The sequence below is a fragment of the Borostomias antarcticus genome, assembly GCF_949987555.1.
Source record: "Borostomias antarcticus genome assembly, chromosome: 5".
Lineage (NCBI taxonomy): Eukaryota > Metazoa > Chordata > Actinopteri > Stomiiformes > Stomiidae > Borostomias > Borostomias antarcticus.
Window position 1 is genome coordinate 32,963,176 of NC_140238.1, and position 25,683 is coordinate 32,988,858.

General features: G+C 46.2%; 3 protein-coding genes across 3 annotated transcripts in view; 2 read left to right on the forward strand and 1 right to left on the reverse strand.

The window, feature by feature from the left end:
* The window catches only part of lmx1al (LIM homeobox transcription factor 1, alpha-like), a gene marked incomplete at both ends in the record, with an annotated part of 17,983 nt that extends 12,300 nt beyond the window's left edge, over window positions 1–5,683 (forward strand). The window contains 6 exons of the mRNA XM_084438026.1: window positions 2,276–2,508; window positions 3,612–3,775; window positions 4,083–4,160; window positions 4,588–4,705; window positions 4,813–4,968; window positions 5,526–5,683. Of these exons, the coding sequence (XP_084294152.1) occupies window positions 2,276–2,508; window positions 3,612–3,775; window positions 4,083–4,160; window positions 4,588–4,705; window positions 4,813–4,968; window positions 5,526–5,683 (907 nt within the window). The remainder of the gene's footprint in view (window positions 1–2,275; window positions 2,509–3,611; window positions 3,776–4,082; window positions 4,161–4,587; window positions 4,706–4,812; window positions 4,969–5,525) is intronic.
* Window positions 5,684–8,301: 2,618 nt separating this feature from the next.
* On the reverse strand, window positions 8,302–9,907 carry chchd5 (coiled-coil-helix-coiled-coil-helix domain containing 5). The gene is made up of 4 exons (XM_084438029.1): window positions 9,871–9,907; window positions 9,199–9,339; window positions 8,949–9,100; window positions 8,302–8,378 (listed from the first exon to the last, which is right to left on the reverse strand). Coding segments are annotated over exons 1-4 (324 nt in total). The 5' UTR covers window positions 9,873–9,907; the 3' UTR covers window positions 8,302–8,349.
* Window positions 9,908–10,353: 446 nt separating this feature from the next.
* Window positions 10,354–23,830, forward strand: atp13a1 (ATPase 13A1). The gene is made up of 25 exons (XM_084438015.1): window positions 10,354–10,756; window positions 10,958–11,047; window positions 11,231–11,494; window positions 11,939–12,094; window positions 12,687–12,756; window positions 12,837–12,943; window positions 13,094–13,223; window positions 13,480–13,535; window positions 13,709–13,835; window positions 13,989–14,126; window positions 14,874–14,994; window positions 15,582–15,739; window positions 15,940–16,115; window positions 18,143–18,253; window positions 18,545–18,670; window positions 18,801–18,909; window positions 19,503–19,696; window positions 20,690–20,786; window positions 21,140–21,327; window positions 21,445–21,559; window positions 21,793–21,989; window positions 22,260–22,402; window positions 22,538–22,649; window positions 23,085–23,228; window positions 23,333–23,830. Exons 1-25 carry the CDS (start codon window positions 10,403–10,405, stop codon window positions 23,441–23,443), a joined length of 3,594 nt encoding a protein of 1,197 aa, XP_084294141.1. The 5' UTR covers window positions 10,354–10,402; the 3' UTR covers window positions 23,444–23,830.
* Window positions 23,831–25,683: the final 1,853 nt, after the last annotated feature.

A 25,683-nucleotide genomic window follows, 5' to 3' on the forward strand; every position in this document is an offset into this window, starting at 1 on the left:
TTGTTCTTGGTCTTTGTTAGGGGTAAACGGATGTATTGTCGCGGACAATCCGGTGTTCGTTGACACTTTACTTGCCAATACATTCTCTATAATAAGATATTGTTTGAACTGATAATCAATATAATTCTGGGCTACCTAATTTATGACTTCTTGACTGCATGATTGAGGGTTTTGTCTCCAGGATTCAGATCTGTGGTGATTTTGGTATGTGTTTAGTAAGTGTGTATGAGCATGGTGTGTGTGTGTGTGTGTGTGCGCGCTCGTGTGTGTGTGTATGTGTGTGTGCGTGTGTGTGAGGCTGTGATTTGGGTAATTTGAGGAGCATTTGCCAGATGGATTGAGGCAGATTAGCCGTGGCAGCTGCGTTTGGGACAGGATCACAGATTAGGGGCTCTAATGTGAGGACCTGGCTGCCTCTCCCACCTCCAGATTTGGGCAGCGACACCTTCATCTCACCCAGTCAGGGAGCGGCAACACTTCCCTCCCTCCCTCTGCTCCCCCGTCTCAGTCTTTCCTTCACACCCACGTTTCTGCGGTCCGTCGAGGAGAGAGATCCTGATTCCTGCTCTGTCCGCTGACCCAGAGTCTCCTCAGGGTCAACGGTCTCTCTCTCTCATGCCGTTGTGACTTCCATCTATACATGCTGTCCACGTGCACGGTAGCATAGCAACGGTAGCCTGGGCTACCTGTTACTGTAGGTAGAAGGATCAGTGACAGTGTGTGTGTGTGTGTCACCCACACACTGTCACCGATCCTTGTGTGTGTGTGTGTGTGTGTTTGTGTGCGCGTGTGTGTGGGCGTGTGTTTGTTTGTGTCTTTGTGTGTGTGTTTGTGTGTGTGTGCGTGTGTGTGTGTGTCACTCACACACTGTCCCCGATTCTTGTGTGTGTGTGTGTGTGTGTGTGTGTGCGTGTGTTTGTGTGTGTGTGCGTGTGTTTGTTTGTGTCTGTGTGTGTGTGTGTGTGTGTGTGCGTGTGTGGGTGAGTGTGTGTGTGTGTGTGCGCGTGTGTTTAAGTGTGCAAAAGAGAGGAGAGAGATTAACCCCATGCTATCCCCCAATCCCTGGTTATGAGTTTACAGCGTCTGTCTGGGCATCGCCCTGTTTAAACAACAATCTAATTAATCCTGTCTTTATTACTTTCACTGAACTAGGGAGGGAGGTGGGAGGGAGCAGGACTGAGATCGCTGGCAGAAAGTCCTGAGCAGGGAGGGGGAGGGGGAGGAGCAGAGGGATAAAACAGGGATTTGAGAGCAATCTAATGGCCAACATTTTACTCATTCAGACTGAATGGGAACGTCTATATTAGAACAGACGAGAAGTGAGCGTCTGTTAAGCGCCAGAACGCGCACGTAACGGGGCAGAGGACGGGCACGCGCAGAGGAGGCCAGACCACACAGAACCACTACAAACTGTTTACAATTTGTACTTTTTTTTGAAGGGTTGTTGGGTATAATCGGACATATTAATGGCTACAGCACTGGTCCTGCTTAATTAGTTTTTAGGATTTGTTGAAAGACATTGGGATACATTGCTGCAACACCAGTTCCCTTATCGTTAGTTGACTACTGCCACCCAGTGTCAGTGATGAAGAATTACATTCAGATATCATACACGTAATTAATGTAAACATAGGCCTATGTCAACCTTGTTGCTATGTGCTGGGTGTTGTTGTTTTTAATTAAGAGACAGCTAGAAGCTCAATACTGTCCAAGGTTTAACTCAGAGGTTGGTGTATTCATAATCTTTAATATATACATATTTTTCTTTTTTGTATTGCTTTTAATTTACTCTTTATCTAAATCTACGTCTTAAGTGCTCTTTGGTTAACACGACATTCATATCTGCACACTTACTTATTATCATTTGTCTTTTGCTTCTGATGTTGTTTTATTTTATTGTATCTATTTAATTTCCTTGCATTGGGTTGAACCACTGTTTTAGGGGGGAAAGGGAGGGGGTTGAATGACATGTTTGAACTGTACTGTTTCACTATCTCTGTACTAAACAGGGGTAAATATTCAATAAAGAAATAGAAAAAATAATGATAATAAAACAAAGAGAACTAGAAGCCGAGGAGCTCAGGGCAAATTAAGTCAAAGCTTTTGTCCTGTGCCTCCCTCTCGTTAAATCTTAACCTCCCTCTCCTTCAACTGTTTTCAATATCTCGTGTTCATCCTTTCAGCTTGTTTACTCTATGTTTGTCATCTTGTTTACTCTATGTTTTTATGCTTTTTTCTTTCAATCTCCCACGTGTCTGTCTGTGCGTCTCTCCAGGTTGTTTGTGAGGAAGTGCAGCGCGTGCCTGCAGGTGATTGGCCGCTCGGAGCTGATCATGCGCGTGCACGGCCAGGTGTACCACCTGGGCTGCTTCAGCTGCTGCGAGTGCGAGCGCCGGCTGCAGCGCGGGGACGAGTTCGTGCTGAAGGAGGGCCAGCTGCTCTGCCGCGGCGACTACGAGAAGGAGAGAGAGATGCTCGCCGCCATTAGCCCCACCCCCACCGAGTCGGGTGAGGGACAGCTCCACACGCTGATCCCTCTCTGGGTTATCCACGCCTTTATTTCCTCCCGACTACTGCAACTCAGTCAGTCATCCCTGAGGGATGGGTTATGGGTTAACCCTAACCCTAACCCTAACCACACTAACCCTAACCCCTAACCCTAACCCAAAATGCTGCTGCTAGACTGTTGACAGGCACCCGGAAGAGAGACCATAGCTGTGTTTGGAATCGCTCCCTCGTTCCCTCACTCCCTATTCCCTATATAGGGTTCACCATGTAGTGAACTACCTAGGGAACGGAGAAAATGTAGGGTACATGCACTGTTCCCTGGAAATCAAGGTGAATTGTGGGTAATAAATGGAGAATTCGGCCACTACAAACAAAATGGCTGACGCCCTATATAGTGCACTATATAGTGAATAGGGAGCGATTCCGAACACGGCTCATATCTCCCCTGTCGTTGCCTTGCTTCACTGGCTTCCGGTTCCCTACAGAGTAGATTTGAAGGTTCTCTTGTTTGTTTTTAAAGCCCTACATGGAAAGGCCCCCTCTTACACCTCAGACCTGCTATCCACCTACTCCAGCATCAGGTCCCTCAGATCAGCCAATCAGGGACTCCTGGTGGTCCGGGGGTCTAATCTCAAGCCTAGGGGGGGCCGCGCCTTTGCTGTTGCAGCCCCTGAACTGTGGAACAGCATCCCCACCTCCCTCAGATCTGCCCCCTCCATTGACTCATTTAAATTTGTGACTTGTTTGTTGTCCTGTGTCTATTTGTATAACTGACGCTGACTGTTGTCTGTTATTATTGTGTATTATTATTGTATTTTCAAATGTACAGCACTTTGGTTGACAAAAGTCATGTTTAAATGTGCTATATAAATATTTTTGATTGATTGATTAACTGATTAATTGATTAATTGATTAATTGATTAATTGATTAATTGATTAATTGATTAATTGATTACTTGATTAATTGACTGATTGACTGATCGATCGATCTGCAACACACCAGGAATTATGCTCACTGTTCTGTAGCAATGACAGCTTTTTACATTTTTACCGTTAATATAGCCTACTGTGAATTCAATGTGTTTTGTCTTCATCCCCCTCAGTGAAGAGTGAGGATGAGGACGGTGGGGGCGGCTCCGTCGGAGGGAAGGGGGGGGACGAGGGGAAGGAGCACAAACGCTCAAAACGCCCACGAACCATCCTGACCACACAGCAGCGAAGGGCCTTCAAGGCCTCTTTCGAGGTGTCTTCCAAACCTTGCAGAAAGGTGAGCACACCAGTCTCTCTCTCTCTCTCTCTTTCTCTCTCTCCTCTACCCTTCCCTTCTTTTTTTAAAGATATTTTTTAGGGCTTTTCAGCTTTTTTAATGGGACAGGACAGCTCGAGGGAGACAGGAAACGTGTGAGAGAGAGAGGGGAGGACATGCGGAACAGGACCCAAGCCGGGAATCGAACCCTGGTCCCCCGCGCGAAGGACTAGCCTTCATATGGGGCGCACCTTACCCAGTGAGCTACCGGGGCGCCCCTACCCTTCCCTTCTTAAGTTAGTAAGTTTCATATCTCTACTCACTGCAGGTTCGAGAGACGCTGGCTGCCGAGACCGGGTTGACGGTGCGGGTCGTGCAAGTTTGGTTCCAGAACCAGAGAGCGAAGGTGAGACACTTTTTGCCAACCTGAAAACACATACAAGGGCATCCGTGGCTCAGGAGGTAGAGCGGGTCGTCCAATGATTGTATGGTCGGCGGTTCGAATCCCGCCTCCTCCTGTCCACATGTCGAAGTGTCCTTGGACAAAGACACTGAACCTTGAATTGCTCCCAATGAGCAGGTTTCACTAGGTTAATAGCACACGCCATTGGTGTGTGAATGTGTGTGTGGATGGGTGAATGAGAGGACATTGTAAAACGTTTTTGATATATAAGTGCAGTCCATTTACCATTTACACACACGTACACACACACACACGTACACACACACACGCGCTCATTTACCATTTACACACACACACACACGTACACACACACACACGTATACACACACACGCGCGTTATCGGCCTCTCCAGAGTGTTCTTGCGTTCCAGATGAAGAAGATCGCCCGTCGGCAGCAGCAACAACAACAACAACAGGAGCAGGAGCAGCTGGGGGGGGGCAGGAGAGGGCCGAGCAGGGGGGGTCGGCAGAGCAACGACGACAGCGAGGGTAGGAGAGAAACACACACACACACACACACACACACACACAGGGAGGGCGGGAGAGAGAGAAGGTTTGAGGAGAGAAGGACTGAAGAATGTCCTTTCTTCTCACAGACGGTTCCAGTAGCCACGGTCTGGACGGGCTGTTAGCGTACCCGTCGCTGCCCCGTCAGCAGCTTCTGGCTCTGGACCCCAACATCTACGGAGGCGAGCCGTTCCGTCACGGCCTCACCCCCCCGCACCTGCCCAACGAGCAGCTCCACGCCTACGGTAAGACTCGCGTCGTGCTTTTAGGGCGCAGTCCTCACGAGAGCGGAGGGTCACGAGGGCGCATGACCTCCAGGGCGCGGTGATATCCGCATGTGAATGACTTCCGGGTGCACTCGTTTTGACTCGCAAAGGAATGCAATTTAAGTTGCGCGTCCGAAGATAATAATAATCATAATAATAGTAATAATTGAAATGTAGGCTATCCCTATGTTGTTACTTGTACTTGTTCTGTTGTTACTCTGGAATATGTAGGGGTGGGTCGTATGCCCACCTCCCTTGTTCTCTGTAAAGCGCATTGTGTTGCCTCTGGGTATGAAATGCGCTATACAAATAAAGCTTTGATTGATTGATTGATTGTATGATCAGTTGTTAGAAGTAAGCACTTGGACTGGACCGAAAATAAATCATTCATTCATTCAAATCATTCATGGTCGGTACGCAGGGGAAAGAGTTTAAAGGACTTCAAATGTCTGTCTATCATCTCTATAGTTCTCATGTAGTCCCCCCCCACACACACACACGAATGCATGGACACAAATTCTGTCTTTCTCCTTCAGACTCAGAGACAGTCTTCCACGACCTGGACAGTGACGGAAGCCTTAGTCACCTCGGCGACTGTCTCTTGGCAACAGCGGACGGCGGGCTCCTGACAGGGAGGGTGGGAAACCCCATCGACCGTCTCTACTCCATGCAGAACTCCTACTTCACCTCCTGACCCCAATGACCCCTGACCCCAGCCCCTGAACCACCACCTCTCAGAAAAGCAGCTAATGAGGTTATGCCTGGAAGACCACAATCCCACACCACGTAGAGACTGCTGAATATCCCAATTGTGACATTCAATTAATTGTTTTCAACTTCTCCTCATGCAGGAGACAAGATTGAAACCCGTCTTAATACTTCAATTCGTCCGTATGAATCAGCATTCGCTAAGGAATCACACGCTGGATTCATAATCGACTGGAATGTACAGAAAATATAAAATAACTGTCATTGACTTGTATTTATGATCTATCGGACATGCTACTGTATGACAGGAAAATGGTCAATATCAAGACAATGAAAAAAGACAAGCAAGGTGTTTTGGATGTCATGATGTCTCCATATCTCCTGTGGTCAAAACGTTGCTACTTATACTACGATTCATGCTTTGGTGTGATCTGACCCATTTGTGCTTTCTAGACAAACCAAATCATCTTGATATGCGCGGTACAGAGTGCGAACATCGTATTTGGAGTGCTAGAGGTCATTTAGCCGAGGGAGTGTTTCCCTCATTAACTTGTTGTGTCCACAGGGTTGGAGGGAGTCTTGGCAGGATTAACGAGAGTGAGCGCATGAATACCAGAAGGGTTACAACAAGCTTGAGAGTTAGAACTCCCCACTGTAGGGTTATGGACCAGGGCGGAGTTCCCCAGGGGTCATGGGGTCATCGTAGCGCTACGGTGGACGCCGTAGGTAAGCTACGCCTACGATGCCTCTGGGAAACGCAGCCCAGTAGGAGTGGATTCTGGAGGGATGGAGCGGAGCGCCATGTGTATACAGTAGCTGGTTAACAGGGACTTAGTGACTAGTTATTGTATTGTATTTGAAGGACTGGAGTGTGTGAGTCGGTGTAGACTTTGCTCTCAGGTTAGTGTGTGTGTTTATCCTACCTGAGCACGGACTCAGATGGTGTGCATAGGACTACAAAGATGGCCGATGATTCGATCGTTTAAATTCTCAAAAGGTTTTGACCAGTGTTCCACAGGAAATTATTTTACGATCATAACCTAAGATTTGTTTTAATTTGTCGACCCATAATTTAGACGATATAATAAAACATCAGGTTGGTGTAGGCTGTGTAACAGGATCACTTTAAGAGCCTTATGGAAACAGGGTTGTGTAAAAGAAAGTGTAAATGATTTTTTGTGTTGCTCATTATTTTATACTGTGAAGGATTCATTATAACTTAGTTGTTGAATACTAAAATACTGTAGGTCTCTAATACAAAAGTCATCATACACAATGTTGTGTTCTAATGTAAAAAAAAATATTACTGTGGTTAGAATTAATACTGCATTAGCCTATATGGTGTAGGTAGAGTCACTGTAATTATTATTCGTCTCTAAACACTTCTTTACATTCAATGTTATCATGTTGTTTGATATTTTGTACCTGCTCCTATGTGGTGATGTTCAATTATTTGTTGTTGCATGATGTATCCTACAGTATTTGTGCTACAGTCGTAAAGTACATTATAAAGAGTCACACTGGACATAAACATCTGATGGCTGTTATTCTTAAATCCAATTTTCTGGGACCAAACTCACCACGGAATCTGGGATGGAAACACCCTTTTTGGATTACTGACTGAAAGAAGCACATCATTTACAGAGTAGAGTTTCTGTGAAAGTAAGTTATTGTGTTGTACTTTTCAAGTGAATGTGAGGAAATCTGGTTAGGTTGAATACCGCCTGAAAGCTGTGATCTGACATCTGTGAGATGTTTTCTTCTTGTTACGTGACTCTCAGTGGAAGATATGACCGTATTTTGTCATTATTTCTTTAATATAAATTAGTATATTCACCCAGGAAACCAAACTGTTGCTACATTCTTCATCCTAAGCTTGTGTGTGGTGATGTAAGACCTCCCTTTCTCAAGTACGAACGGGAGATATCACATTGCTTTAGAAGAATCTTTACACTTGAGTAGCGAACCCTAACCTACGTAGCCTTTAATAACTGAACCAGAAAGGCACTGTTCTGCATAGTAGTCAAAGGACTCATAACTCAACATCCTCCCTCTCTCTACAGTCAGACTGATTATGACGAAGCACGACCGCCCCCACGGTCTCCCATTCACTCCAGCTCTCTCTCCCTCAGTCAGTGTGTAGCCAGGAGAGATGTGTGGGAGAGATATCGCACATTCCAGGGTTTAATATTATACTATGACTCAAACCTGAGGAAAGGGAGTGTGTGTGTGGGGGGGGGGGTAGACTGAAGTAGCGCACAACTTCATAGGATAGCCGTAAGTAATGATACTATTCACGAGAGCCACACACACACACACACACACACACACACACACACACATCCATGTACACCACATACAACACTCACACAAGAAAGTTCATTACATACGGCTGTTTGGGACTGTAGAAAATAACATTTCTTCATAATGGTGTTACTTTGATTATATTTTTGCCCAAATTAATGAGAAAGTCAGTCAAAATGGACACCGTTGTGATTCACAGTATCTGCAAGTGCTCTATAGAGGATGTCCTGAATCAGACAGGAGTCCCGTCGACAAGTAGATCTCAGTGAATGAGTTCACTTCCTGATCCGGCGGAGAGACTGGCTTGTTTCCTGTAGAGGTCAACACAGACCAGGATGTTCACAGGTTCTATGAAGTCTGAGGGACTGGATCCACTGCTGAGAGAGAGACAGGGAAAGCGTAAGCGCACCGCACACACACACACACACACACACACACACACACACACACACGCACACACACACATAGGGCTGGGTTAAAAAAAATCGATTAATCGATTCTGAATCAAATGATTCAGAATCGATTCATGAATCCCAAAATAGATCTTTTATTTAATGAATGATTGAATAAATTAAGGAATGATTAATTCATTAATTCATTCAATAGTTCATTCATTCATGCATTCATTCATTTTTGGAAATCAGTATCGATACCCAGCCCTAGTATTCATGTGTTGCATAACTTGGCAGTGATGTAATTAAGGTTACAGTAAAGAAAAAAAAAAAAAAAGGTTTTACTAACACTAACCGAATCAATATTGAATCGAATCGAATTGAATCGTGATAATCGATTCTGAACCTTGTGAATCGGAATGGAATCGATTCTTTAAATTCGAATCGATACCCAGCCCTACACACACACACACACACACACACAGTCCATGAACACTGGACAACATAAGCCATAATCTGTCTTGATATCTATGTTAAAAGTGCCGGTGAACTTACCAACTCCAGTCAGGTCAACGGTCTCGGCACAGCCGATGAAGCGTGCTACATGTGGCGAGCAGGAGGTGGGTGTGTCCTGGTTCTTGCGTAGGCAGTCCTCGAAGTCTGTGAACTCTTTAGCACAGTCTGACCGGATCTTCTGGATCACTGGCCTACAGAAATATCAGAGGCAGAGAGCATGTAGGGAGATAGAGCACAGACTGACAGCGTGTGAGTAAACCAAAGATGCTCTAACGATAGATGACCTTACGATGAGGATGTACATTGTGCCACTTTCATCTTCAGCTCTTGACACTGACTCTGCCATGTTGATGGATGGGAGGCCACGCACGCGCCATACGCCTCCATCTCTTTATGGCAATACCGTGTAGTGATCTCCATAGCGACCTCCCTGAAGGACGACACAATCAGAGCAAAACCAATTTCAAACCTTGTCAGATTATGATTTGATTACCAAGTCCCCCTACCCAGAACCTATATGACGCTGCCCCTACGTAGCCTGGCGTCGCCAGCCTGATCTCGCGAGATCACATTCGATCACACTCCGCAGATCAGTCTGGACATCCAACCGTTCTAACGGAATCCGCTCGAACACAAATCTGTTCGTGCCAATCACAACCGTTTATCTAAAATGGGGCGGGTTTAATAAGATGACGGAACAGAGGACGCATTTACGCTGATTTGTTGTAGATCTATCAAATTGTGTCCAGAGGTTTTTTGATCTACGTCCGTTTATAACGTCCCTTGGGAATTGGAAAGCAACTGTGAGTTTCAAGAAGCCAGGCTACCAACCCCATGCTTTCCCCTCTTATTCAAAATGAATGAACACCGGTCTTTCAACGATTTGTGAAGGTAGTTCAAAAAATAATTTACATATTACAACAATAATTCATGCGTTGCATCGTGAATAAAGATAACTTACATGTTTGCAATAGCGGTGGTTTATTCAAAACACTGCGGCCAAGGTTAATAAAACATGTGTGTTTTACTACCGTCAACACCCACCTTATAAGAGATAGGACGGGATATTGCGTTCTGCCATGATCTCCTTTTTCATTGGTCCAGATGAACTGCCAATCATAGCTGTTGCTGTGCGTCAACTTCTTAAAGGAGAAATAGACGGTAATGTGAAATCCCAATGCCTTATTTTGTCTAATTATTCAACCCCCGTTTTTTAAAATACATTATTTATTGATGATCCTATATAATGTGTGTGATATTGATGTTAAACAAATGTTACAATGTATCTAACACCAATGGACAGGGAGGAGTCTGATATTGCGTCATCGTACGTGCTGACGTACACGGAAGCAGCTGCTCGAGAAAGCGAGCGATTCAGAAAACTGGACCTGAACACCGGACCCGAACTGGACAGAGAGGCACAATCTCATCTCCAACAGCAATAGCAAGGGCGAGGTTTGGGACAGGGGGGCCCGGAGAAAGAGGGCCTAACAATGAATGAAGCTAGGAACCACGGGGATGGGGTAAGCGACGGGATTCAGGGGCCGGAGGAGCTGCAAATGGCCCCCTCCTCTATGAACCCTAACCAGGACATGACCGGGGCTGACGAGCTGGTGAGCTCGGTGACGCTCTACAGGCGGAGGCCCCGGCTACTACACGGCACCGTTCTGCCCTTCCTGGGTGTGCTGTACCCGGGCTGGCTGTATCTGTGGCTCGGGGTGTATGGAGCCTCGGAGTATCCGGAGGCAGGCCTGCTGTGTCTCGCCGCCATCGGGATCGCGCACGTCCTGACGGCGCTGTCCGGCTATTGGTCCGTGCACGCGCACTGCTGGCTCACCTGTTCTAAGGTAAAGTGAAATATGGTCGCATAACGTGGAATGGGACTGTGCCATTGTTTCCCATTTAATATTCACCATTAAACGTGTGTGCTTTAAAGATGATTTTAGGCCAGAGTTGCTGATTTGTGTGGGAATCCTGTTGACTTCATCGTCTGTGTTTAACAGATTGTAGCGCATGTGAACCGCTCACCTGCAAATTTGTGCACACAGGAGCCGGACCCGGACAAGGCCACTCTGGCTAAGGTTGTACCCACCCCCAACAACGGTTCTGCTGAGCTAGTAGCACTCCAGAGGGACCAGGTGAGTTAGCCTTCTACAGCGTCCGTCACCTGGCTTTGCTCTTCCATCCGCTCGTTGATCAGACTGCTCTGGGTGATATGATGCTGTGGGCGGTGTGATTGGAGTGAGGCTTTCTGTCCTTACGCTGTTTTGTGTTGGTTATTCTAAACGCATCCTCTCCTCCTTTCTTCCTCCGCGTGCCAGGATGAGAACGGCGAGGGTATCTTGTCCTTCGAGTTTCAGAAAATCCGGTACATCTTCGACAGTAAGGAGAAGAAGCACTTCCTGCCAGTGGCGTTCCCCGTGAGCCAGCCAATGGGCTTCTTCCAAGCGTGGCGTGGCTACCAGGAGGAGGCGGACCTTCGGGCGGCAGAGAAACGCTACGGCACGAACCGCGCCGAGATGATGGTGCCGGACTTCCTGGAGCTCTTCAGAGAGAGGGCCACTGCTCCCTTCTTTGTGTTCCAGGTTTGTATGACCTTTGGTGTGTGTGTGTGTGTGTGTGCGTGTGCGCGTGTGAGAGTGTGTTTTGGTGAGACAAGTGAAGAACAGATGTCTCTCTCTCTCTCTTTCTTTCTCTCTCTCTCTCACTCACCCACTCACTCACTCACTCACTCACTCTCTCTCTCTCTCTCTCTCTCTCTCTCTTTCTCTCTCTCTCTCTCTCTCTCTCTCTCTCTCTCACTCTCTCTCTCTCTCTCTCTCTCTCTCTCTCTCTCTCTCACACACACACACAAACACACACGTTGATTCCGCATTAAGTTATAGTACTCCAGAAACCTAAAGGTAAACTATGGTGTGGTCGGCTGTGACTGGTGTTGACCCAACAATGGCGGAAGGATATGAGTAGAAGGATATGAAGGGACTGTGTTCCGGGTGGAAGGATATGAAGGGACTGTGTGTGCCTGGCAGGTGTTCTGCGTGGGTCTGTGGTGTCTGGACGAGTACTGGTACTACAGCGTCTTCACCCTCTTCATGCTGGTGGCGTTCGAAGCGTCTCTCGTTCAGCAGCAGATGAGGAACATGTCAGAGATCCGCCGCATGGGAAACAAGCCCTACATGATCCAGGTAAACGGTCTCACGCTTTCCTTCCTCCTCACAAACTCACAAACCCTACATGATCCAGGTAAACGGTCTCACGCTTTACTTCCACCTCACAAACTCACAAACCGTACTTTAGACTCGGACCCTGGGTCTCCCAGGCCGACGCTAATCAATCAATCAATCAATCAATCAATCAATCAATCAATCAATCAATCAATCAAAGCTTTATTTGTACTGTATAGCGCATTTCATACCCAGAGGCAACACAATGCGCTTTACAGAGAACAAGGGAGGTGGGCATACGACCCACCTCTACATATTCCAGAGGGAAGCAAAAAAACAGTAATCACCCGGGGGCCAGATAAGTGAGCTGTAAAAATTCTTCCCTGACCTCTCTCAACAAGGCGATCGAGCAAACTCCTGGAGTATGTTTGTCTACCAGCTAAGAACATTTATAAAGCAATACATTACATTAAATTACATTTCAGAGTAAGAGAGGCTAAAAACATAATTATAACTAAGCAAGCATGTACATGTTTTCTGACACTTACTGATTTAAACCCTTTTGCTCTTTAGGGGGTCATAGGTCATTCATGAACTTCATGTTTTCCGACAGGTCTATCGAAACAGGAAGTGGAGGCCCGTGTCCAGCGACGAAATTGTCCCCGGGGACATCGTCTCAATAGGTAAGGTTCCCCCTCTGTCGTCGGTGTTCTGTCCTCAAGCGTTAGTTTGACGGCGTGCGCCCGTGTCTCTCTTCCTCCAGGACGTTCCCCTCAGGACAACCTGGTTCCGTGTGACGTGCTGCTGTTGAGGGGTCGCTGCATAGTGGACGAGGCCATGCTGACCGGAGAGTCCGTTCCCCAGATGAAGGTCAGACTAGAGCTGTGTTCGGAATCGCTCCCTATTCACTATATATAGTGCACTATATAGGGCGTCAGCCATTTTGTTTGTAGTGTCCGAAAAATTCATAAGTTCTTAAAGGTTCATAAAGGTTCATAAAGGTGTCTAATGTGTATCCAGGAGCCAGTGGAGGACCTGGACCCAGAGAGAATCCTGGACTTGCAAGCAGACTCCCGACTTCACATCATCTCTGGCGGGACCAAGGTGGTCCAGCACAGCCCCCCTCTCAAAGCCAGTGCTGGACTCAAACGTTAGTTATCTATTTGTTTATTTATTTTTATTTTAGATATATTTATTTGTTTATTTATTTTATTTAAGATATATTTATTCATTTTTAAATTTTATTTTAGAAATATTTTTGTTTTTTAAATTTTATTTTAGAAATATTTATATGTAGAAGGAGAACTTTTCTAAATAATACAGTGGAGAAGGGTGCACCCCCCCCGCCCCCACCCACCAAAATGATATTCTATATTGATATTGACATCGATCTCTTCTCTCTGCAGCGGTGGACAACGGCTGTGTTGCCTACGTGTTGAGAACTGGATTCTACACCTCTCAAGTAGGGAGATGCCCAGAATGTTTCCACTCCTCGTTTAGCTCTCTGGCCTTCCTTGATTTACCCTGTTGAACGTAAACGAAGAGAACCTCGATTGTTTTATCTTCAACTGTCTTGATGTTTGTAGTGAAAAATCTAGTATCCCTATTGAACACCAAGACCGTCTCTGCCTTCAGGGTAAACTGCTCCGCACCATCCTCTTCGGAGTGAAGAGAGTCACAGCCAACAATCTGGAGACCTTCATCTTCATCCTCTTCCTCCTGGTGTTCGCCATCGCTGCTGCTGGTTACGTGTGGGTAGAAGGTGAGTTGTTGTTTCGCAAAGCTCGGTCACCATTTCCACACAGTTGGTCTTTAACACGATGACTCGTCGACCGACCTCATGTTTAATAGCCCGAGGTCGCGAGCAGACTCCCATAATTCCCGGTGTTTATGTTCGTGGTCTGCCCCCCCCCAGGGACCAAGGACCTGAGCAGGAACAGGTACAAGCTGTTTCTGGAGTGCACCCTCATCCTCACCTCTGTGGTCCCACCCGAGCTTCCCATAGAGCTCTCTCTGGCGGTCAACACCTCCCTCATCGCCCTGGCCAAGCTCTGTGAGTCTGTGTGTGTGTGTGTGTGTGTGTGTGTGTGTGTGTGTGTGTGTGTGTCTGTGTCTGTGTCTGTGTCTGTGTGTGTAGTGGTTGACGTTGGTGGAAAAGATGTGTTATGTGACTTGACTTAATCCCAATTTATGCTTGACACTTAAAACTGTCGCTTTGACTTCACACTTTTTTGTGAAATAAAAGTCGCCGAGGGCTGTCACGCACCAACATTTTTTATGTCACTGACTCCGTCACATATTGTCGCTCAAGTGTGATTGGATAGCTGGATAGAATGCTCGTGCGTTGTCATGGATATGCTTGTTCCACAGCCTTGTTTTAGTTTTGGTGTCATTTGACGTTTGGCTGTCATGGAAGGAGTAGAGGAACGTCTCTCCCAGCTTGTGAGGAGATATCCCGTCTATATAATTCATCACTGCCCCTTCAGAGATGCCCAAGTACTGCAGAAAAGAATGAAAACAAACCACAATGAAAACCACTCTCTGAATAACCTCTTTACCTCAGATTAAACTCTTTCCCTCAGAAAGCCGCTTCTCTCAGAACAACAACAAACGCGCAACAGAATGACAAGCGCACGGCTGATTGTTGCCATAGAAACGACAAAGCATAAATGCTACATTTACTCGAGCGACACTTTTTTTTTTGGTCTAGCGACATTTGTTGAGTGACACTTTTCAAGAAGCATAAATTAGGCTTTACTGTCTTTCATTTTTAAACATTTCTCTTCTCCTTCTTCCTCAGATGTGTTCTGTACGGAGCCCTTCAGGATCCCGTTTGCAGGGAAGGTGGAGGTGTGCTGCTTCGACAAGACGGGCACTCTGACCAGCGACAGCCTGGTGGTGCGTGGGGTCGCGGGCCTCAGGTACGACCCCCCCGTCACGCCGGGAACATTCGCCCGGTAGACGGCGAGCAAAATAAACCCGACAGCGCTGCTGAAGAATCGGTAGCATTGTCAGTATCCGTGCGTCTCAGTGTTCACTCCTGCGGATAGTGACAGTGTGTGTGTGTGTGTGTGTGTGTGTGTGTCTTTGTGTGTGTGTGTGTGTGTGTCTTTGTGTGTGTCTTTGTCTTTGTGTGTGTCTTTGTGTGTGTCTTTGTCTTTGTGTGTGTCTTTGTCTTTGTGTGTGTGTGCGTGTTTGTGTGTGTGTGTGTGTCTTTGTGTGTGTTTCTGTTTGTGTGTGTGTGTGTGTGTGCGTGTGTGTGTGTGCGTGCGTGTGTGTGTGTGTGTCTGTGCGTGTGTCTGTGCGTGTGTGTGTGCGCGTGTGTGTGTGTCTGTGCGTGTGTGTGTGTGTCTTTGTGTGTGTTTCTGTTTGTGTGTGTGTGTGTGTGTGTGCGTGCGTGTGTGTGTGTGTGTGTGTGTGTGTGTGCGCGTGTGTGTGTGCGTGTGTGTGCGAGTGTGTGTGTGTGTCTGTGTGTGTGTGTGCGTGCGTGCGTGTGTGTCCCTCACAGAGAGGGGAAGGAGGTGATGCCGGTCTCAGAGATCCCCGTGGAGACTCATCGGGTGGTGGCCACGTGTCACTCCCTGGTCACGCTGGACGACGGGCAGCTGGTTGGTGACCCGCTGGAGAAAGCCATGCTAACCGCTGCGGACTGGACCCTCACTAAAGGTACGGCGGTCGCCCTAACCTAAAACCTCCAGGTGGCTCAGCTCAAGCCGGCGGTAAACTCTCTTTTAACCACGCCCACGCGTCCGCCGCGCGTGTCCTGTCTTCCTCGGTGGCGGCGGTGGTTGTCTGTGCCGAAATTAATTAAACTTAGTGCCATCACCGCCCGCGTGCCCGTCTGACCTGAGTCTCCCTGCGTCCAGATGAGAAGGCGTTCGCTCGAGGGATCAAGACGCCGGGACTGAAGATCCACCAGCGGTTCCACTTCGCCAGCGCTCTTAAGAGGATGTCCGTCCTGGCCTCCTACGAGAGGCTGGGCTCCACTGAGCTCTGCTACATCTCCACTGTGAAAGGGGCTCCAGAGACACTCAGGGGAATGGTACTGTACATCCACTAATACACTACATCCTACATCCTACATCCACTTAATACACTGCATCCTACATCCACTTAATACGCTACATCCTACATCCACTTAATACACTACATCCTACATCCACTAATACACTACATCCGACATCCACTTAATACACTACATCCTACATCCACTTAATACACTACATCCTACATCCACTTAATACACTACATCCGACATCCACTTAATACACTACATCCTACATCCACTTAATACACTACATCCTACATCCATTAATACACTACATCCTACATCCACTAATACACTACATCCTACATCCACTTAATACACTACATCCTACATCCACTTAATACACTACATCCACTTAATACACTACATCCTACATCCACTTAATACACTACATCCTACATCCACTTAATACACTACATCCTACATCCACTTAATACACTACATCCTACATCCACTTAATACACTACATCCTACATCCACTTAATACGCTACATCCTACATCCACTTAATACACTACATCCTACATCCACTTAATACACTACATCCTACATCCACTAATACACTACATCCTACATCCACTAATACACTACATCCATGCTTCCTTCCTCCCTTGTTCTCTGTAAAGCGCATTGTGTTGCCTCTGGGTATTAAATGCGCTATACAAATAAAGCTTTGATGGATTGATTGACTAGGGATGTAACGATAACAGGTATAATGATTAACCGCGATAAAATGTGATTCAATTTATCGCGATAAAATTTGAATTAAAACCAAAGTTTGATTACCGCACTTTGAAAAACTCACTATAAATACTGTCCAACATCAACTAAAGTTAGTAAGTCTCCAAGACGCTTTTTCATATAAAACTTGGTGAAATGATTTCAGTGTGTGTATCAGTAGTTTTTGAACATTTTCAGCACATTTTAACAATACCGCAATAATACTGATAACCATGATAATTTGGATCACTGTAATCATAATGTGAAATTTTCATACCGTTACATCTCTACTTCCTACATTGGCTAACCCGGTGTAGGATCAGTAGTGTCATTGATACTGTTCGTTGATTGATACGATGATTGATACTGTTCATTGATTGATACGATCATTGATACTGTTCGTTGATTGATGCGATCATTGATACTTCGTTGATTGATACGATCATTGATACTGTTCGTTGATTGATACGATCATTGATACTGATCTTGATTGATACGATCATTGATACTGTTCGTTGATTGATACGATCATTGATACTGATCGTTGATTGATACGATCATTGATACTGATCTTGATTGATACGATCATTGATACTGTTCGTTGATTGATACGATCATTGATACTGATCGTTGATTGATACGATCATTGATACTGATCGTTGATTGATACGATCATTGATACTGATCGTTGATTGATACGATCATTGATACTGTTCGTTGATTGATACGATCATTGATATTGTTCGTTGATTGATACGATCATTGATACTGTTCGTTGATTGATACGATCATTGATACTGATCGTTGATTGATAGGATCATTGATACTGATCGTTGATTGATACGATCATTGATACTGTTCGTTAATTGATACGATCATTGATACTGATCGTTGATTGATGCGATCATTGATACTGATCGTTGATTGATACGATCATTGATACTGTTCGTTGATTGATACGATCATTGATATTGTTCGTTGATTGATACGATCATTGATACTGTTCGTTGATTGATACGATCATTGATATTGTTCGTTGATTGATACGATCATTGATACTGTTCGTTGATTGATACGATCATTGATACTGATCGTTGATTGATACGATCATTGATACTGTTAGTTGATTGATACGATCATTGATACTGATCGTTGATTGATAGGATCATTGAAACTGTTCGTTGATTGATAGGATCATTGATACTGTTCGTTGATTGATACGATCATTGATACTGTTCGTTGATTGATACGATCATTGATACTGATGGTGTCATGGCCGCTGTTGTGACCGATGTTTTGCAGTTCTCGGAGTGTCCGGCCAGCTATGACAAGGTGCACAAAGAGATGTCCCGCGAAGGTGCCAGGGTGCTGGCCTTGGGCTACAAAGAGATGGGTCACCTCAGCCACCAGCAGGTACCTGGGTCACCTACCTGACCCTGGAGGTCACCTACCTGACCCTGGAGGTCACCTACCTGACCCTGGAGGTCACCTACCTGACCCTGGAGCCCAGGAGCTCATCACTGTCTCCGCATGTAGTGGACAGGCCATGCTGGACTGGCTGGCTGAGCGACTTTTAACTGTGTGTGTGTGTGTGTGTGTGTGTGTGTGTGTGTGTGTGTGTGTGTGTGTGTGTGTGTGTGTGTGTGTGTGTGTGTGTGTGTGTGTGTGTGTGTGCGTGCGTGTGCGTGCGTGTGTGTGTGTGAGGTGCGGGAGGTGAGTCGCGAGGCGTTGGAGTGTGACCTGCAGTTCGCCGGCTTCATGGTCGTCTCCTGCCCCCTCAAGACCGACAGCAAGGCGGTCATCAAAGAGATCCAGGAGGCGTCGCATCATGTGAGGGAAGCCGCCTGAACACATACACACGCACACACACACACATATACACACACACACACACACACATATACACTCTCACACACACACACACACACACACAGATGTAATACTGCTCTCTCTCCGTTAGGTGGTAATGATCACAGGTGACAACCCCCTGACCGCGTGCCACGTAGCCAAAGAGCTTCACTTCATCCAGAAGGAGCACACACTGATCCTGCAGTCTGGACCCAACCAGGGTGAGTCAGGCTACGGGCTTATTGATGAGTGATGACAACGTTACGTTCAAGATTCAGGATCTGTTTATTAGCCATGGATATGGTTCACACATGCTAGGAGTTTGACCAGGGTTAAGGCAGACGCTGATGCAGACGACATAGGACAGGGTGAGGACAGGACAGTACAAAGACCAGGGTTTTTCCTGCATAGAGGATTTTTTTGCGCCCCCCAAAAGAGATTTTAGCCAGAGCTAAAATTAATGCTAAAAATTGAGAATAAAAAAAGCAATTCAAATCCTCTCCAAATGTGTTTGATAACTTGTTTCAAGTGCAGCAATCACATGCGTTCCCGCTGAGTGCGCTGTGCGCAGCAATTTCACTGAGAAGACAGATAGCATTAGGTCAAGACAAGTGTCACAAGAGTATGCAGCCATGAGTAGTGAAAAAATGATGTCGCTCAAGCCAAGCAGGTCATATGCAAACTGTGCAGAGCTAAAGCTATTACTTTGAAATATTAATCGCAATGACCATTTTGAAGCAAATAATCGCAATTATTATCTTTAGTCATAATCGTGCAGCCCTAGTAGTGGGACTGAGTGTGTTCTGTCTTCCAGGCGAGTGGCAGTGGGAGTCCATAGACGGGAGTGTGTCTCTGCCGCTGCCGCCCCCCTCCGTGTCGTCGTTCGTCAGCCAGTACGACCTGTGCGTGACGGGGGAGGGGCTGGCCAGGCTGTCGGGCGACACCCTGCTGCTCCACGCCCTCCTACCCCACGTGCGCGTCTTCGCAAGGGTCAGCCCCAAACAGAAGGTCGGTTCCTTTTCTTCCTGCTGTCTCGATAGGGCTGGGGGGAGGGGGGGGGGGGATGGCTGGAGAGAAAAATATTAAGTAGACTCCTAATTTAAAGGACTAGTTTCTTCTGTGGAAGCGCATTGTGTTGGCAGGGTTTTTGCTGCGTAGAGGATTTTTTGGCGTCCTACAAAGAGATTCTAGCCTGAGCCAAAGGAAAATCACTAGTGCCAAAATGCTACAAATTGAGAATAAAAATAGCAATTCAGATCCTCTCCAAATGTGTTTGATAGCTTGTTTCAAGTGCAGCCCATCCCTCTTTCTTGCATTGTCCATGGTTTGGACCACTAGTAATCGAGATCAGCAAAGAATATATCAATCAATCAATCAATCAATCATGATTGATTGATTGAGCAAAGAATATAGGCCTACATATGCTGGTAGGCTACTCAGAATAAAACACAGTTTTCCCCAAAGACCCATTCTGAGCCAGGAAAACCCCTGGTTGCCTTTGAGTATGGAACATACATTGTTTGATTTGATTTCAATAAATCAAAATGAGGAAATGTAGGTTAATGAAATGTCAATCAAAACAATCATTGATAATAGAAAACGTGGCAGTAAATGCCATAAGGCAGGCATTCCCAAACTGTGAGGCGGGCCTCCCCTGGGGGGCCCCAAAGAAATTTAGGGGAGGCGCGGAGGGATGGTAAAAAAAAAAGGGAAACTTTTTTTGTTGTTGAATTTTCTATGGTTTTTATTAATGAAACGTGATTTTAAAGGTCAGAAAATTGAAATAAATAATGGAAGAGAGGTATACTAAATTTGCGACCCATGCCATAAGGTATCATCATGAGGGACAGAATTGCTATTACACATCCTTAAAATGAATTGACTCTTTGATGCGCTTCATCCTCTACTTATTGTTTGTATTTCTCTTTGTGTTTTCCTGCTGATGATTGCGTTTTCCTGCTGATTGTGTTTTCCTGCTGATGATTGCGTTTTACGTCGCAGGAGTTTGTGATCACCAGCCTAAAGGGGCTGGGCTACGTTACTCTAATGTGTGGTGACGGGACCAATGACGTCGGAGCGCTTAAACACGCCCACATCGGTGAGTCATGTAGCATGTAGGAAACTTCTCTGCTACTATTTGTGCACTCCTGTTTTTACAGCTCACTTTTCTGGCCCCTGGGTGAAACTGTTTTTTTGCTTCCCTCTGGAATATGTAGGGGTGGGTCGTATGCCCACCTCCCTTGTTCTCTGTAAAGCGCATTGTGTTGCTTCTGGGTATGAAATGCGCTATACAAACAAAGTTTGATTTGATTTGAGTCAACTGTTAAAATTAATTCACATATCTTGTTGCTGTACATGAATCCTCATTAGCACTGAGTGATGTAGCACCTCATTAGCATTGAGTGATGTAGCAACATGCTAACCCTCCCCCAACACCCTGCCGTCCCTCAGGTGTGGCTCTGTTAGCCAACGCCCCCGAGCGCATGCCCGAGAGACGGAAGAGAGGGCGGGAGAAGGAGCCGCCCCCTGCCGAGCCCAGACCCACACACCCCGTCACAAGTTCAGGGGTCAAGCTCAGCTCCCGGGCGGCCAGGCAGAGGGTGATGGCCCAGAGAGAGGAGCAGCTCGCTGCACAGAAGGTGCGGGAGACACAGCGCACACCCCCCCCCCCCCCCCGTGTGGTGCCGTTAGCGTTCTGTGAAACGCGGTGACCGTGTGTTTTGCTACAACCATTGTGTGTTTTTGCCGTGTCGTAGGAGAGAATTAGCCAAGTGTTACGGGAGCTGGAAGAGGATCAGATACAAGTCGTGAAACTGGGAGATGCCTCTATCGCCGCGCCTTTTACCTCCAAACTGTCCTCCATACAATGCAGTGAGTAATAACACTTCTACATACAAAGCAGTGAGTAATAACACACGTCTCCACACAATGCAGTGAGTAATAACACTTCTACATACAAAGCAGTGAGTAATAACACGTCTCCACACTGCAGTGAGTAATAACACTTCTACATACAATGCAGTGAGTAATAACACACTTCCACACACACATTAGACGCTTAATCTAAACCACTGCCCCCCTCCTCCCCCTCCGTCCGTGTCCAGTCTGCCACGTGATAAAGCAGGGCCGCTGCACGCTGGTGACCACCCTCCAGATGTTCAAGATCCTGGCTCTGAACGCGCTGGTGTTGGCGTACAGCCAGTCGGTGCTCTACCTGGAGGGGGTGAAGTTCAGCGACTTCCAGGCCACTCTGCAGGGCCTGCTGCTCGCCGGCTGCTTCCTCTTCATCTCAAGGTCAAAGGTGAGGGAGACGTGTGAGGAAACCAGGGCTGAGTTTCCCAGAGGCATCGTAGCGCTACGTTCATCATAAGCTATGGCGTTCATCATAGCGCTACGATGAACGTAGCGCTACGATGCCTCTGGGAAACTCAGCCCAGGCTCTGTTTGTGTCGTTGGACAACCGTACAACGGCAGCCCTAAGCTTAATTGTATTGATTGATCCTTGCTAATTGCCGTGATAATTGCTGTTAAAGGAATGTGTTTTTATGAGCCTCTCTTTTTTCCGACGCAGCCCCTGAAGACCCTGTCTAAAGAGAGGCCCCTACCCAACATCTTCAACCTGTACACCGTGTTGACTGTGCTGCTACAGTTCGCTGTGCATTTCTGCAGTCTGGTGTATCTGTACAAAGGGGCACAGAGCAGAAGTCCTCCTAGGTGAGCGCACGCACACACACACACCAAACACACACACACACACACACACACACACACTATTTCAAATGACAGAACAATCATCTGTTTCCACCCGTCCAGTTGTCCATCCTGATTGGACGTCTCTTTGTCTTGCAGGGCAGAGCGGTTTGCGGATCTCTACAAAGAATTTGAGCCTAGTCTTATCAACAGCACTGTGTACATCATGTCCATGGCCATGCAGATGGCTACCTTTGCCATCAACTACAAGGTACCCTCCCACGTCACTAGTGTGTATAATTGGGGGCGGCTGTGGCTCAGTGGTAGAGCGGGTCGTCCAATGATCGTAGGGTCGGCGGTTCGAATCCCGCCTCCTCCTGTCCACATGTCGAAGTGTCCTTGGGCAAGACACTGAACCCGCATGGCATGGCTGAGGCCATTGGTGTGTGAATGTGTGTGTGAATGGATGAATGACAGGCCATTGTAAAGCGCTTTGGCTTTGGAAAGCGAGTGTATTGGAGTGTATTAGAGTGAATGAGAGGCCATTTTAAAGCGCTATATAAGTGCAGTCCATTTACCATTTACCATTAATTGCAAACCGCAAGATGCATTCCGCTAATGACGAGCTGCTTCTGTTTGATGACGAGCTGCTTCTGTTTGACGACGAGCTGCTTCTGTTTGACGACGAGCTGCTTCTGTTTGACAGGGACACCCTTTCATGGAGTCTCTCAGCGAGAACCGGCCTCTGCTGTGGAGCATCGCCCTGTCGGGGCTGGCTATCGTGGGGCTTCTAATGGGGTCCTCGCCCGAATTTAATGAACAGTTTGCTCTTGTAGATATTCCATCTGAGGTAATTGTGTACTCGTACGACATTTATCCTTCTTGCCCTTTATCACAGATTTTCAGTTTTTAACTGTTTTTTTTTTAATCAACTCCCTCTTTTCCTCCATGCAGTTCAAACTAGTTATCACCCAGGTGCTTGTGGTAGACTTTGTCGCCGCTCTGCTGGTTGACCGCATCCTGCAGTTCCTGCTGGGCAAAGGAACCTTGACGCTGCCTTCCTGAGCCGCCATCGTACCACAGCTGCCCCGAGTGAACCGCTGCCCCGAGCAGCCAGACTGTACAGGAAGAGGAGGAGACTTTTGAGGGGGGAGGGGGGGGGTGGTGATGATGGCTGCTGTGATACGCACAAGATGGGCGTGGCGGCACCACACACTCCTGGACGTTAATTCCATCTCTCCTCATCCTGCTCTGTTCCTTCTTCCCCAGTTCTTTTAACATAACGTATCTAAATTATCTTTTTCTTGATGGTTCACAAGCCCCGCCCCCACCCGTTTCTCCCTCTTGCCTCACCCCCCCCCCCCCCCCTTCCCCCTCATACAAAAGGCCAAGAAGACAGCAGTATTGTGTGGAGTGTGAGACTGTGTTTCAGCCATTTTGAACTGCACAGAAACACAACAGGGGCATTCTGCAAGAGGAATGCGAAGTGTTTGAATTTTTTTTGTTTTTCTTCTCTTGATTTTGTAAAAAGATTAAATCTCTTACATTATAAAAGACTTAAAAAATACAAGTGTTGCAATTGATCAGTTTCTGATTAGTTCTTTCATGTTCCTCAAAGTAAATGTACACTTTAATGTGATATTATGCAACTACTACATAGTGATGCATGTAGTGAGTAATAACATTGCAGTTACGTATGAACTGGTATGTTCAAGATTCAAGATCTGTTTATTAGCCATGTATATGGTTCACACATACTAGGAATTTGACTAGCGTTGAGGCCTATGCTGTTGCAGACGACATAGGACAGGGTGCAGGACAGGTAATTGGTAAAACGGTGTCTGCATAGGTTGCATTACTCAAGTAGGTATAAGGTAAGGGGTACATGAATAAAATACATCTTTTTTTATTTGTAATAAGTACATGACGGAACCATGTACAAAGAAATGCTTAGCTGCGACCAACAGGGGCCTCAAGTCTACAACCCTAAGATTATCATGGTCCATCACCGAGTTTGTTTGCCTGGCACAGCACACTTCCACAAGTAAACAGATGTGTATGTTAAAATGAACCCGGTCTTGGTAACATAACTTGAAATTGGCCAAATCCCGTACCCTTTCCCTGCTGAGGTACCCATGCTTATCTGGTTGTGTGTGCTAATAAACACAATGGAGTAGAGACTAAGGGGAGAGTTGTTGGGATCCTATAACTGAATCTGAGTCATCAACGGGGAGGTTAAACTACATTTCCCGGCATGCTTAGCAGTGGAATGGGGAGGGTCAGTTTGTTTTGATTGAGCGCGGGCAGATTCGGTTCCAAAATGGCGGAGCTTGGAACAAAAGTGTCCAGCCCGGTTTTAATACATCCACTCAGGTCTGGTATATCTGGTGCTTCGTCACTTCTAAACGCTTCTGAGAGATTATTTGTAGTTGTAGGAAGTTGTTTATTATCGTGGATAACATTCTGCCAACGTCGTGTGATGGGCAACTCAAAGTTTGCTAACTAACCTAAATAGCCTAACTTAGCTAGCCAGCAGCCAGTTTAGCTTGCACGACAACTAGCTAGTGCTTGCTAAGTTGTACGTTATTCGTATAATATAGTTAACTAGGCTTTTTCTTTTTTTCTTTTTGCCACTGCTTTCTAAGAGGAGCTATGTTTATCAGTATACTGCACTGTCACTTTTATTCCTCTATTCTATTTGTCCTGCTTTTTGTTTAAATGTCTATAATGACTTGCTTTTTGTTTTAATGCTTTTAATTTGTCCTGCCTTTTGTTTTAAATGTCTATAATGTCTTGCTTTTTGTTTTAATGCTTTTAATGTCTCATGTAAAGCACCTTGAATTGCCCTGTGGCTGAAATGTGCTATATAAATAAACTAGCCTTGCCTTGCCTTGGTATCTGCATTGACATGTTAAACCCCTGACATCATTATCTTGTTTTCAGATGCGACCCTGATGCTGCTGGTTCTCAAGGCGAGGTAAGACCAGAAAGATGCTTGAATTGATCTTAAACAACCATAAATATCACATGTTACCTCCCTGAAATGCTGTACATACACGTCAAACAGTCCAGGATAAAAACACAATTAAGTCAACTACTCACTCCCAGGCTGGTCCTCTTATATACAAGCATTTGGTAAGGTCACTTTATTGTCATTTACATGCTTACACGTGAAACGAAACATGTACCCAGGACCAGCAGTGTACGATACAAATAACCTAATAATAATAGTCCTATACTAAGAATAAAATAATAATAAAATTTACATATAAACGTATCTAATATATAGCCTACTACAGTGCAAT

Excerpts from the sequence above, each read along its gene's own strand:
- chchd5 (XM_084438029.1), bottom strand. Across the intron at positions 9,101-9,198 it reads GCACAATGTACATCCTCATC|GCCAGTGATCCAGAAGATCC; the intron begins GTAAGGTCATCT and ends ATATTTCTGTAG. Across the intron at positions 8,379-8,948 it reads CGTTGACCTGACTGGAGTTG|CAGTGGATCCAGTCCCTCAG; the intron begins GTAAGTTCACCG and ends TCTCTCTCTCAG.
- atp13a1 (XM_084438015.1), top strand. The coding sequence starts at position 10,403 with ATGAATGAAGCTAGGAACCACGGGGATGGGGTAAGCGACGGGATTCAG. Across the intron at positions 14,995-15,581 it reads CGTGGGGTCGCGGGCCTCAG|AGAGGGGAAGGAGGTGATGC; the intron begins GTACGACCCCCC and ends TGTCCCTCACAG. Across the intron at positions 18,254-18,544 it reads GTCACCTCAGCCACCAGCAG|GTGCGGGAGGTGAGTCGCGA; the intron begins GTACCTGGGTCA and ends TGTGTGTGTGAG.